This window comes from Haliaeetus leucocephalus, unplaced genomic scaffold, assembly GCF_000737465.1.
Source record: "Haliaeetus leucocephalus isolate CR32 unplaced genomic scaffold, Haliaeetus_leucocephalus-4.0 Scaffold151, whole genome shotgun sequence".
NCBI classification, from domain to species: domain Eukaryota; kingdom Metazoa; phylum Chordata; class Aves; order Accipitriformes; family Accipitridae; genus Haliaeetus; species Haliaeetus leucocephalus.
In genome coordinates, this window is record NW_010972587.1 from 14,526,606 (window position 1) to 14,538,513 (window position 11,908).

The window sequence follows — 11,908 nt, forward strand, 5'->3', positions numbered from 1 at the left end:
CTTAACCAAATAAAAAGGAAAATCTTGTATATAATCTAGAAGAAGCAGACCCTCATCTCCCTTTCCCTCCAGGTCTATGTTTGGAATTAGTTTTGAGAAGGATTTTTTCTTTGAGCATAAAACTTGCAATAAGGCATGGGGAAGGGTCTGTGTTTATTAATGGCTATAAAAGTTTGGCACTTCATGTTGTTACTCAGATTTGTAAAGATCTGTGTCAGGCTTGATTGTTTAAACCTACTGTTGTGTGAAGACTGTGTGAGTTTCATCTCTGTATGTGGAAACTTCTAAGATTATAAAACATCTCCCCCCTGTGGCTGGAGATTAGTTCCTGTTGAAATGTAGGTGGCTGTGCCTGAACCGTTCCCATCTCTGCTTGAGAGAATAGACCCCTGTCTGGGTAGAGAACAAGGTGATGCTTTCTGCTTATGCTCATAGATTAATTTTTTTGTGTAGGCAGGTAAGGTAATGGGCCTGGAAGCTAGCATATCTGCTGTCCATGACTTGATGTAACTATTTGTAGCATTAGTTACTTCACTCTATTGCAGTGAGCAAATTACCAGTTTTTCCTGTTGTGCATTATCTAGTCAGTTCTGTATTTGAATAATAATGTGCTCTAACGTAAGTATTGTGGTCAACACTATAAATCTAGCTAGCTATTCATTATTGAATGTATTGGGATCCACTTTTATTTTTGATTGTAGATGCACTGCTTCTGGCGTATGCATGCTATTCTGCCTTTTGGTTGTGGGTATCCAATGTTGAGAGCTGGCTTTCATGCATTTGATCATGTGTTTGATGCTTGAATAGACCTATTCTCAAGATGGAGTTACTGAGACTGTCTGGACAAGTGGATCTTCAAAAAGTGGACCTCTGCAGGCATTTTCTAGGGAGTCTACAAGAGTGTCAAGAAGAACACCAAGGAAAAGGGTGATGAGAGGCTTTTTACAATAGACAAGCTTTTTTTTCTCGCTGTTAGGGTCCCAGTGGCTATTTTATTCAATTGTTTTCTTTTGTTTGTTTTAAACAAACAGGTGGAAGCTACAGCACAGTTGCCTGTAGATGATGCTGTAATATCAGAGAGTACTCCCATAGCTGAAACTATATTGACTGCAAGCAACGAGACCCTAGTAAATATGCTTAGTAAATTTGTTTAATAAATCATGCAAGTGGTATTTTTCTGTAATATATCTTTACTGACAGAATCATTCTGTTTTGAACAGATAAAAGACTGTTTTAAGGAAAGTAAGACTATTCAGTAGTCTTTGAAACCACATATTTAGTATCTGTATTGATACCCAATGCTGTTCACTTTGAAATGGGACTAGGTAGACACCTAGGTCCCATCTAATGTCTTTTTGGGGGGAGGGCTGAAAAGAACCACTTTAAAAGCTTAGATCTTTTCTTAATTTATTTAAGTACATGCAGAATATCTGCTTTTAAGTTTGGCTTTTCATGTGAACTAAATAGCTTTTATGTTTCTAAATGGCTTAAAAGAAACTACTTGGAATGATAAGCAATGTGTTTCCTGTACTTATTTCAGAGTATCTGTTACACAACTTTCTTAACTCCTAACATGCATATATTCAATGCACATAAAGGTTTTGTTGTTTGGTTCTGCCACCTTCCCCCCTTTTATTTTGTTTTTTTGGCTGATTCTGAGTTTGAACAATTTTGAATCTCGGCAGGTTGTCAATAGGGTGCCTGGAAATTTCAAGCACGCAGCTCCTACACTGTCAATCAGTGAACTCTCAGACATGCCCAGAAGAACACCAAAGCAACCACTGATGACAGCTGAAGTAAATAAATTAAAGCTTAGATTGCTCTTGCTTACTCTGTGAACAAGATCTTGTGTGTATGTGCTTACTGCTTAGTACAGAAGGGGTAGAGGAGATCGTTACCCAGGTAGCACTAGCCAAAATAAACTAGTGTTGTCACATGGCATAAAAGAGAGAATATAAACATATTTTTATCTTCCCCTTTAAGAGTTGGGATGGGGGTGTGTGTGTGTGTAAATCCTGCTTTTTTTTCTTTTTTTTTTCTCTTTCTTTGTTTCCTAAGCCAAATATGTTTTGGTGTGTTATTTCTCCTTGTGCTGCTATTTTTCTGAACAAAATATAGAAATTTTTTTTCCTTTTAAATTCTTTGAATAGCTCAATGATAGAATTGGGTTTTCTACCTTTTGATCTTGTAAATTAGCCTGTCCTGAAAAAAACACAATGTGCCTTAATTTAGGGAATCAAATAATAGGATTACTATAGACCAAAAGCCTGAATTTAAAAAGCATCCGTAGATTCCTGTCGATTATCAAGAAAGAAAATGATTCTTTAATGTTAACCTATTCAAGCTGCTGAAATTATATACCTCTCGGAGAACTGTCTAAAGCACTTGCAAGTATATGTAATTATATTAATGTAGTACTGTAATATTGTAGAATTTTACATTACAAGATAATGCTTGGCTGAATTTAAATGGAGTTCATTGCTACGTGTAGTTACTGTAGATAAAACTTGTATTAACAACCGTGAAGCCTATTCTACCAAAGGGTCTGAGACTATGAAATGTGCTGCTTTACTTATTTATAATGTGACTGGAATGTAGACTTAGTTGACAAATAGAAGGTTGTGGGAAAACTTGTTCTGTTTCAAACTGCTGAAGTTTTTTTTCAGTTAGTATTTTACTGTACTGTGGCATTGTTTATTACAGCAAGAAGAGACAGATTGCCTACATCAGTGCTTTTTTAATCATGTTGGCCACAACCAATCCTGTGATCTGCTCAACACAGCCATGATAGAGGTGATGGTTAAATTTTTTTGATCATCTACATCATTGGCTGGCAGGTGTATTGTATTTATACAACGTATTCTTTATCTTAAAGGAAACTGAGGAGAGCACTGAATGCTTTAAGACGCCAAAAGTGACCAGACAGCTGCCACTAACAAAGGTTAAACTAACTTCTAAAACCCAAGAAGTAAACTTCTTGAATGTCACTGGGTGACTTGTTCATTCTTAAAATTGCACATGGTTATGGTCACTGAGATAGCTATGCAGGAGCTTTCTGTTTTGCAGTTTGTTAGGTCTATAACTTGTTTTGGTTTCCTAGGTGGCGGAGAGAACTCATACAGAAGAACGAAGAGTAGAAAGGGATATTCTTAAGGAAATGTTCCCTTATGAAGTCTCAACACCTACAGGAATTAGGTATTTCTAAGGTTTATGGGGGTTTGTTTCTTGTAAACCTGTTTAAGCTGAGAAGTATCCTTTGTTTATATTGGTAGATTTCTAAGGAACAGTTTTGCACTCTGGCTCAATGGCAGTCGAGATGACCACCTAGCTCTTCTGTTCTATATACATAGTTTTGTTAGCCAAAATAGCCTCTTTATTTAAATTTGGGGTGGGAGAACAGGGTAGTAGTATAGTAGGAATTATTACTGGAACTTCTGGACGTTATATGTAAAGGGCTTCTCTGTGGTAATGGCTCACAATATTTAAATTTTTGGCTAGATGCAACTGCTTTAGGCCTGCTGTTAAATTAAGAAAAGGTCTCCCAGCATATATTTGAGCTTTCTTTTTGAGAGCCAAAAAGAATTTTCAGATACCCTATTTTTTTCCTTTAAGTAGCAGTCCTGTTGTAGTCAAAGATTACTCTTGGTGTGAATAAGGATGGCACCTAGGAAGGGCTATTACACTTTTCTTTTTAACTTTGTATTTAAACAAAAATTGAAACAACCCTCTGGATAATTAAGCAATTCACAAAACTTTGTCCTGTTCAGAGACTAGGAGAAAAAGTTTCCTTATATTAAGATGTGGAATCAACTCCTGTGTTTCCAACACATTAATTATAGCTTCAATTTAAACTGCAGTTGCATAAAGTCTTACCATAAGGAGAATATATAGTACCAGTTACTACTACTGTGGTGTATCTGTTCTCTTGTTTTGAGGTCTTATCAGCATAGTTAAATCTATACCACTTTTTGAATAAAAATCATGCAGGTGTGCTCCTTCTATATAAGGACTTGGCAATGTATGTGGGTTTCTTAACCGTTACTGCTTTGTCTCTGGCTCTGTGATCAGCTTAGCCATCAGTAGATATTCTAATGGCCAGGGACAATATTAGGTTTAGAAATCCCAGTGGGGCTGCCTAAGTGATCATTAAAGATGCAAGCAGAGAGAGTTCCTAGAGTCTTATTGCCAGTTAGGATGCACTGATTATGTGGATAGGGTGAAGTGGCATTTGAGGGTTTTTTTAAGGGGTGTTTGTTTGAACACTGAATTATTAACTTTAAAAATAGTAATGATAGACATGTTAGAGTTTGAGACAGATATTTGAGGTACTGCATTTACTAGAAATAATTTTTAGTTCTTTAATTATACTAAAACTTTGCTGTATACCTTAGATTGCTCTTTTAAATATGCAATATTTTAAATTTTTTTTTTTTGGTATTAACAGTGCTAGCTGCCGTCGACCAATCAAAGGAGCTGCTAGCCGGCCTATAGAGCCCAGTGACTTCAGAATGGAGGAAAGTTACTCTAAGTATGCTCCAAAATATGGTACCTCAACTGACATCAAGTCGGAGAAGCCACCAACAAAAAAAGAACGCTCCATTCCCCTGTGGATAAAAGTTCTTCTCTTTGTTGTTGTTTCAGTCTTCTTGTTTTTGGTTTATCAGTCTATGGAAACTAATCAAGGAAATCCTTTCTCTAAATTTCTTATTATTGGCTCTCCGGGTGGTGCCAAATGAGTATCTTTCTGAAAGGCACACCCTATTGATCTCCTGTTTTTAATTGTAGAGATCTCTTCTGCCCTCTCATCGGCTCAAGGACTTCTTACAAATAATGTGATTGGATCCTGATAAATTGGATAAATGAAGAAAGATAATATTAAATGGACATCGGTAACTTTCTGGACTTTGGACTAGTAGGAGATCACTTTGCCATAGGAGTAACATTTTTTTAGATCTTTGAACTTTTTGTAGGCTTTATTTTTTTAATGTGGACATCTTTTAAATTCATTTTTGAGAAACTATATTTGTTTTTGCAAGAACTTGGAAGCTGAGAAGGGCAAAAATGTAGTAAAATGTGAAGCTGTGTTTTTAAAGCTTTTCCTTTGTACAGAAAAGAAGTTGTACTTTTGTCTCTATAAGATTATTGTGGAGGAGGATTTTAACACAGGTGATAAAGGGAAATGCATTTTTGTATGGATTTTTTCCAGTAACAATGTAACCGAATTTGATCCCTTTTAGGATGTTGGGAGAGTACAAGGACAACCTTTTCTGTAGATTTACTGTAACTTTTTAGTAAATGTAACTGTAAACCTGTTCGCATTTCTGTAAGAGTCTTAGTATCATATTAGTAACTCCATTTAAGCGTAACATCATTTAAATGTATCCCTTCATTTTAGTGCTTAGTGTTGTAAGAGCAGGATACGAATCTAATTGGCAAGGGATGTCTTAGAGGAACTTATTTATTAGTAATATGTGTGGAAGATTAAAATTGCATCAATATAATTTGCTACTAAAATACTTTTTTGGGTCAAGGTTGTTATCTGAAGTAGTCTAAATTCTGACTTTAGCAGTGGTCTTTTTTCTTTTTTAAAAAAAGCGAGGTCTTTCCAACACAGCTTTATGTGATTATCTTTGAATGTTCATGTAGAGAAGTATTCTCAAAACGTGAAAATTCCATATGAAGTTTTATTCTTGTATGAAGAGGGCATTGCTGCATTTTCTGCTACAGTTTCATCTTCTAAGGTGAGATTTACTACTTTCATGCAGTTGAATATTTTTCTTAGTGGAAGCATGCTGAAACACTCTATATTGTGTAACTTAGTTGAGCAGGCAGCTGACTTCACTACTACCAATGAAGAGTGATAAGCAACAATTTTTTAAAGTGAATGTATACATTTTGGTGTGCTTAAATCTGCAGCATACAGATGTTCAGTCTTACTGCTTGGTACAAGATTGCAATAAATCATACTACTTATTCTTAAAGTGCTACTTATAAAAAGCTGAGAACATTAGCTAATAGTCAATATCTTTTCACTCTAGGTACAATTATTGTGTAGACTATAGCTATGGGGAAGCTTTATTTTCCGTGAACTTTGGGACAAAAATGGTAATTTGTAGCAAAGCAATAGGTCTTTTTTTCTGTTAAGATTAATGTTTTTTTTTCCTTTTAATCTGCTTTTCTGAGTAATCCAAATAGCTAAACTTGTGTCCATCCTATAGAAAACTGTAACATAAGACATTCACTTTTGGTGTCAAAATGCAGAAAAATAAAAATGATTTTAATGTGTGTGGATTTTCCTTATCAAAATAAATGCATTGCTGAAAAGCAGCAAAAGCAAGACAACTGATGTATTAGTGGTGTCATTTTGTGCTGCTAAGTCTTCCATGTTTAAAAAAACAAAAAAATCTGATAGTAAAACCAGAGCAGTTCATGTCAACACTTGGTGGGAGGGATATTCATCATAGTTGCACTATAACAATAGTTTAAAACCATATTCCTTTAGCCTATGTTAGGCCTTTAATTTGGATGGGAGGAGAAGTTAGTCTTCATTTGCTTTTCAGTGCTTAAGGAACTTCCTTTTCACTTTGAATTATTTTTCACCCTGCTTTGCTATATGTTTTAACACGAAATATATCTTTCTCTTCTAGTTACATGAAATACTTTCAGTTGACCTCCTTCAGGGATACTGTTAGCATCAAAAAAAACCCAAACCAAACAAACAAACTCCAAACTGAACTGCAATGCAATTAAATGTCGTCATTCTTTCATTTATGCACTGTTTTGGAGAATCCTCTCAACTTCAGTGTTACTTCACAGAAGGTAAAGACTTTTCTATGTAAGTCCTCAAAGTAACCTACGTGTAGCTCAGTTGCAGTTGGAAGACAATGCGTCTTCAGTAAATGAATGAGCTTCTTGTATTTGAGGCATTTAATGGTGTGAGATAGCCCTGAGAGTAATCTCTTCCTTCTTTATTCCTGCTCTTCCTTCCTCCCCCAGCCCCAAATATGGATTTACCAGCATTCCTAAAGCTATTAATGTTAGTTAAGAGTAACACATGTAGTAATAGTGCTACTAGCTGAACAGTTGCATGTGCTTAAAGCCTTTTAAATACTGCTGTATAAGTTACACTGAAGTATACTATAGTCTTTGTATCAAAGTGCTGAAGCAACAGGAACTGGCGTTCCTTTTTTTGTGTAAATAATCTCACTTTTGTTCCATTAGTTTATCTTGGCTTCTAGACAGAGCCAGTTTAAACTTCCAGAACCAATCACAAAATAGAGCAATTTTATGGACTTGGTATTAGTATCTGAATTCCAGTTGCAAAAATTATTTAGTTCTGACGTAGTAAATACTGCTTAAGTCCCTTTTAAGGCAAGGGCTACAAGAAGTCTGGAAGAAGGCCTGTGTAAGTTAATAGGCACAACAATGGTTTTTTGGTTTTGATTGGTTTTGTTCTCATGATTGGTCATACTGCTTAGAATGCTGTGCTTGAAAACATGGCAGATCTTGATTTGCCTGTCTGAATGAGAGCTTTCTAACACAGAGCTTGTGCTTTTCCCTTTAAATTTTGTGCTAATCTTTTATCATGCACCCAGTCTCAGGAGTCTGGCATTGGGCTGTGAGTCACTAGAGGATATCACTTGCAGTGTTGAGACTTAAATTTATGGCACCTGATCCATGGTGAGGCTGTGAGAGCTTACCTAGTGTCTGAGATAAGCTCTCAAGGAGGATCTTAAATTTAAATTCTGTGTGTGTTTTGAAATTTTGCTTTGTATTTAAGTAGGAAACAGTGTGAAGGAACTTTTTCTTCTCCAAGTTTACTTGCTAGCAGTATGCTCAGTACTGCCCTGCAGAATGCTTTCATGTCCTTCCTAGGCTTGATCTATGTGTGTTTTAGTTTGTTTCTTGTGGCATAACTTACAAAAATCTTCATGGTATTAAAATCCTCAGTTCCTGCTAATTACCTTCTCAGGTGGTTCTGTGGACAAAATATCTTTTTAAAAAAAAAAAAGGCATTAACAAGTTTGTGCAGAGTTAAACTAGAAAAGCTGAGTACAAAAAGAATGCCTTTAAATAACAGACCTCCAAAAGGAGACTGGTCAGCGGCGAAAAATGCCTAATTGCAAATGAAGCTTGTCAAACTGTGTGGCCTGTCTTGTGTGTGGTATATTTGGCTTGCTTTGATATGGCTGAAGTTGCATATTGGGCTGAACAGATTTTTAAAAAATTTTAAGAACTTCATCTGACTTGATCAAAATAGACACGGGATGGATTGTGATGTGTAATTTTAAATTTTGTGCTTACAAACTTGGGAGTTTCAGCATACCCTTTGTTGTCTGTTAATATAGCTTTTACTGTATGTTTGGTAAGTCTACCTACCTTTGTCTAAAACTTTCCTATGACTTTTGCTTTTCTTTTTCCTTAGGGAGTATACCAGGCTGCTTTGCATCAGTGCAACAGCAAGCTATGACAAGTGTATACATGCATGCATGTGTTCATACAGCATAGGGTCTACAAGTTAATTCAACTTGCAAAATAGTCCAAAGGTGGCATATACACTTCTAAGTACTATGTATATATTGATATCAAAAAGAATGATTCGTCGGATTTTCTGTCCCACCTCACTTTGAAATTTTTTTGTCGGTATTGGTAGTTTGTGGTTAAAAATTGCATCTGCGTTGCTGCCTTTATTTGTTATTTAGGGGAAAAAATGTTGTGTTTTATAGAGGAAACACATGTAATGTCTGGGGAGAATTTAGCTTTAAAAAGATTATCAGGTGAGGACACTTACAGCAGTGACTAATAAGAATAGGAGAGGTTTCACTGCTTCCTGTGTTCAGAGGATGTGACGGCTGTCATTCAACCTAGCTAGCTGGGATCCTGTTGAAGGAGATGCTGTGGTGTTAAGGCTTCCCTTGGGCTGTGAAAACTACTTACAGCTTGAATTGATCTGTTACTGATTCTCTAGAATCAGGGTCTAGTAGTTCTGGTGTTGATACAATGAATGAGTATGTAAAATACATGCTTACAACAGGAGCAGATGCTACTTGTGCTAACCTGATTATCGAAGGTGTGGATGGTTGTTTCACTATCTCATTGTATATTTCTGAAAACAATAAGTCACCTGGAGAACAAGCTTGTAGAGCTTTGAGTTTACTTACAGGCTTCACCAAAGTCTTAGAACTGAAAAGTTATTGCAAGACAGGATCTAGTCTACAATTTCTTGATTGTATGCTGCTTGGGGTGGGGGGAATGGAGGGTGTGTGTGGTGGGTGTTAATAACAGAAGGAGAGATGTAATTACATAAAACTTTGGAGTTGCCAAACTGACATTTTCCTAAACTTCCCAAATTTGAAAAGCTACTGATTAAAAAGATGGATTGAACTTACAATAGCTCTTTTACTGTGAATCTGACAGGTGGACACCAAAAGGTAATGTCTTTCAAGTCTTCATCTGTTACTACCCTCAGAGTGTGTCAGGAATCAGATTAATCTAGATGGTTCAAATTACAGGCTACTGCTATTTTATTCTTTCACATCTGGTAAAAGTTGAAGAGATTTTCTATGTAAAATGATACGCGTTCAGCAAGAACATATGTTATCCTTGTATTTTCACTGGGATATGTTAGGCTCTGCTGTTTAATAGTACTTGTTAATAGCACAGCTGTTAGAAGTTAATTGTCAGCTAAAACCAAAGAAACTGATTGTTCCACAGACTGTAACTCCAAGTGTCAGTACTAGTTGTGCACACAGATTGCCGTCAGATGTATATAAATAAATATAGTCACATGTTCATCCTTCATAATTGGAAGGAGCGGAGGTTTTCTATATGTTAAAAATCAGAAAAGTCCGCAAGAATTGCCATTATTTGTATGTACTTTCAAGATAAAAGCCCAAGTCTCAGTCATGCTTAGAAGTTACTAGTTAATGAAAAAAAAAGTATCAGTGTTTGGCTTTTATTTAAAAGTGCCACCAACCATTGTTTAGATGCAAGTGGGTAGAGCAGAACAAGTAATGGCAAAATGAACAATTCTGGCCTGTCTTTGTTGCTGCCAGTGGCAGTGAAGTGAACAGCACTTCAGGCTCTTAGCTGGTTGCTAAATGAAAGTATTTAAAGAATGCAAGTTTCAGCTGACCTTTTCCTACTTGGCAGCTGGAGTCTAGTTTACTCAAGAGGGACTTAGCCAACCTAGACTTCTGTGACAGTGCTATTAGGCACGTGTCATTTTTGCCTGTGTATGACAGTCTGCCTGGATCAACTCGGTTGTGAAATACAGCAAGTAGAGCCAAGTCCTAAGGTTGGTGTGGCAGGGAAGTTCGATGGGAGCCACTGAGCTGATGAAGGGGTCTGTCTTCAGTGCAGCCACGCAGGTGTGCTATCAGTCACATTATGGCTCTGTGCCCAGAAGTAATAGCTGGGGTACTCTGTGTGTGCCTCCTGCTTTGCTGTCCTCTGTGCTTACCTTGTTACAAAGCACTGTAGCGGACGGGATGGTGATCAAGATGGTGAAAACATGGGGTTCTCATCTCTTCAGTAACTGGGGAGCTGAACTGTGCTGTGCCAGTTCTGTACTTACGTAAATCCACTAAATGGAGTGGATATCCCGCTCTGTTAGAAAAGGCATAGTTTAAGGTAGTTAAGGCCAAGCATGCGTGCTGTGCTAAATAACACTCTACTTTTAACAAACCAGTAGCTGACAATTCTTCCATAAGCGGCTGCAGCTGTTGTAGCATAGGCCTTGTCACGCTGCCTTGCCAGCTTGTCCTCCAGGGGTGAAATGCAGCTTTGGCGGCCTGCCTCCTGACCTTGCTTCGTCTGGAACCGTGCTGCGGGAGGGCTGAACCTTCTGCTACGAGAGCAGAGTCTTGCATTTACCAGGCTGTGATTAGAAAGCATTCCTAGACGCAAACTGAATGTGGGGCGACGCAGAGGACTTCTTCAAACTCCTCTTAAAACGGGTGTGAGGCGAAAGTGCTGGAGAGCACGGTGGGGCGAGGTCGAGCAGGAGTTTGGGAGTGTGTCGGGTTTTTGACGTTGCCCCGGGCTGTAGCCCAGCTCCCTGAAGCCTGCGGGAAGGAAGGCGCAGGAGTTCTGTCAGGGGCTTTGGCGCGGGGCGGGTGCCCAAGAAGAAACGTCTCCCTCCCGGCGGGCCGCGTTTCTCAGGCCTGTCGCAGCTGCAGCGCACAGCCGAAAGGGCAAGGGCAGCCGTGGGACGCAGGCAGCGGTCCTGGTCCCGGTCCCGGTCCCGGCCGCGGGGGCTTTGCCAGCCGAGGCGCCCGGGTGGCGGCCCAGCGGCCCCCGGTGTGACAGGGGCTGACCGCCCTCCCTCAGGGCGGAGGCGAGGGACGCGGTGCGCAGGCGTAAGGGCGGGAAGAGCGAAGGCCCGTGCTGCGCCTGCGCGGCGGTGCCGGCTGACAGCGCGCCTCCGCCAATCGCCCCGCAGCGTTTGGGGGGCTCTGGCCCCGCCCCTTGCGTCGGCGAAGGACAAAGTGACGGAGCCGGCCGCCCGGGCAGCCTCTAGCGCCGAGCAGCGGTCCGCGCGCTGCCGCCATCTTAGGAGGTGAGTCGGGGCGGCGAGGGGGGGCCCGACCGAGCGCCGGCACCCGCTGCTTCGCCCCGGGGCGACGGGCCGCCCGGCGGGTTGCGGGACCGTCGCGGCGGGGCCCGTGGCGGGCCTCCCCTTGCCAACGCCGCTCCGCTCTTCTCGCCCGCCTCAGGTCGCCATGTTCTCGTCCATCGCGCCGCTCGCCCGGCTCAATCCCTTCTACGCGCCGCATTTCCAGCTGGTCCAGGATGGCGTGAGGAAACGCGCGGAGCCAGCGGAGGCGCCGACCGCTCGGCGGGGCCTGGCGGCCGCATCCGCCGCCGAAGGTGAGAGGGGGGAGGCGGCGGGGAGGGGGGCTTGTGG

At 40.1% G+C, this 11,908-nt stretch overlaps 2 protein-coding genes across 2 annotated transcripts in view; both read left to right on the top strand.

Moving 5' to 3' along the window:
- TMPO (thymopoietin) overlaps positions 1 to 6,342 on the top strand; it is a 23,247-nt gene extending 16,905 nt beyond the window's left edge. The window contains exons 5-9 of the mRNA XM_010561910.1: positions 808 to 927; positions 1,032 to 1,127; positions 1,686 to 1,796; positions 3,101 to 3,195; positions 4,445 to 6,342. Coding sequence (XP_010560212.1) covers positions 808 to 927; positions 1,032 to 1,127; positions 1,686 to 1,796; positions 3,101 to 3,195; positions 4,445 to 4,736 — 714 coding nt within the window. The 3' untranslated portion in view covers positions 4,737 to 6,342. The remainder of the gene's footprint in view (positions 1 to 807; positions 928 to 1,031; positions 1,128 to 1,685; positions 1,797 to 3,100; positions 3,196 to 4,444) is intronic.
- SLC25A3 (solute carrier family 25 (mitochondrial carrier; phosphate carrier), member 3) overlaps positions 5,687 to 11,908 on the top strand; it is a 15,482-nt gene continuing 9,260 nt past the window's right edge. Inside the window, exons 1-4 of the mRNA XM_010561909.1 lie at positions 5,687 to 5,741; positions 6,648 to 6,819; positions 11,444 to 11,560; positions 11,718 to 11,871. Of these exons, the coding sequence (XP_010560211.1) occupies positions 11,724 to 11,871 (148 nt within the window). The 5' untranslated portion in view covers positions 5,687 to 5,741; positions 6,648 to 6,819; positions 11,444 to 11,560; positions 11,718 to 11,723. The remainder of the gene's footprint in view (positions 5,742 to 6,647; positions 6,820 to 11,443; positions 11,561 to 11,717; positions 11,872 to 11,908) is intronic.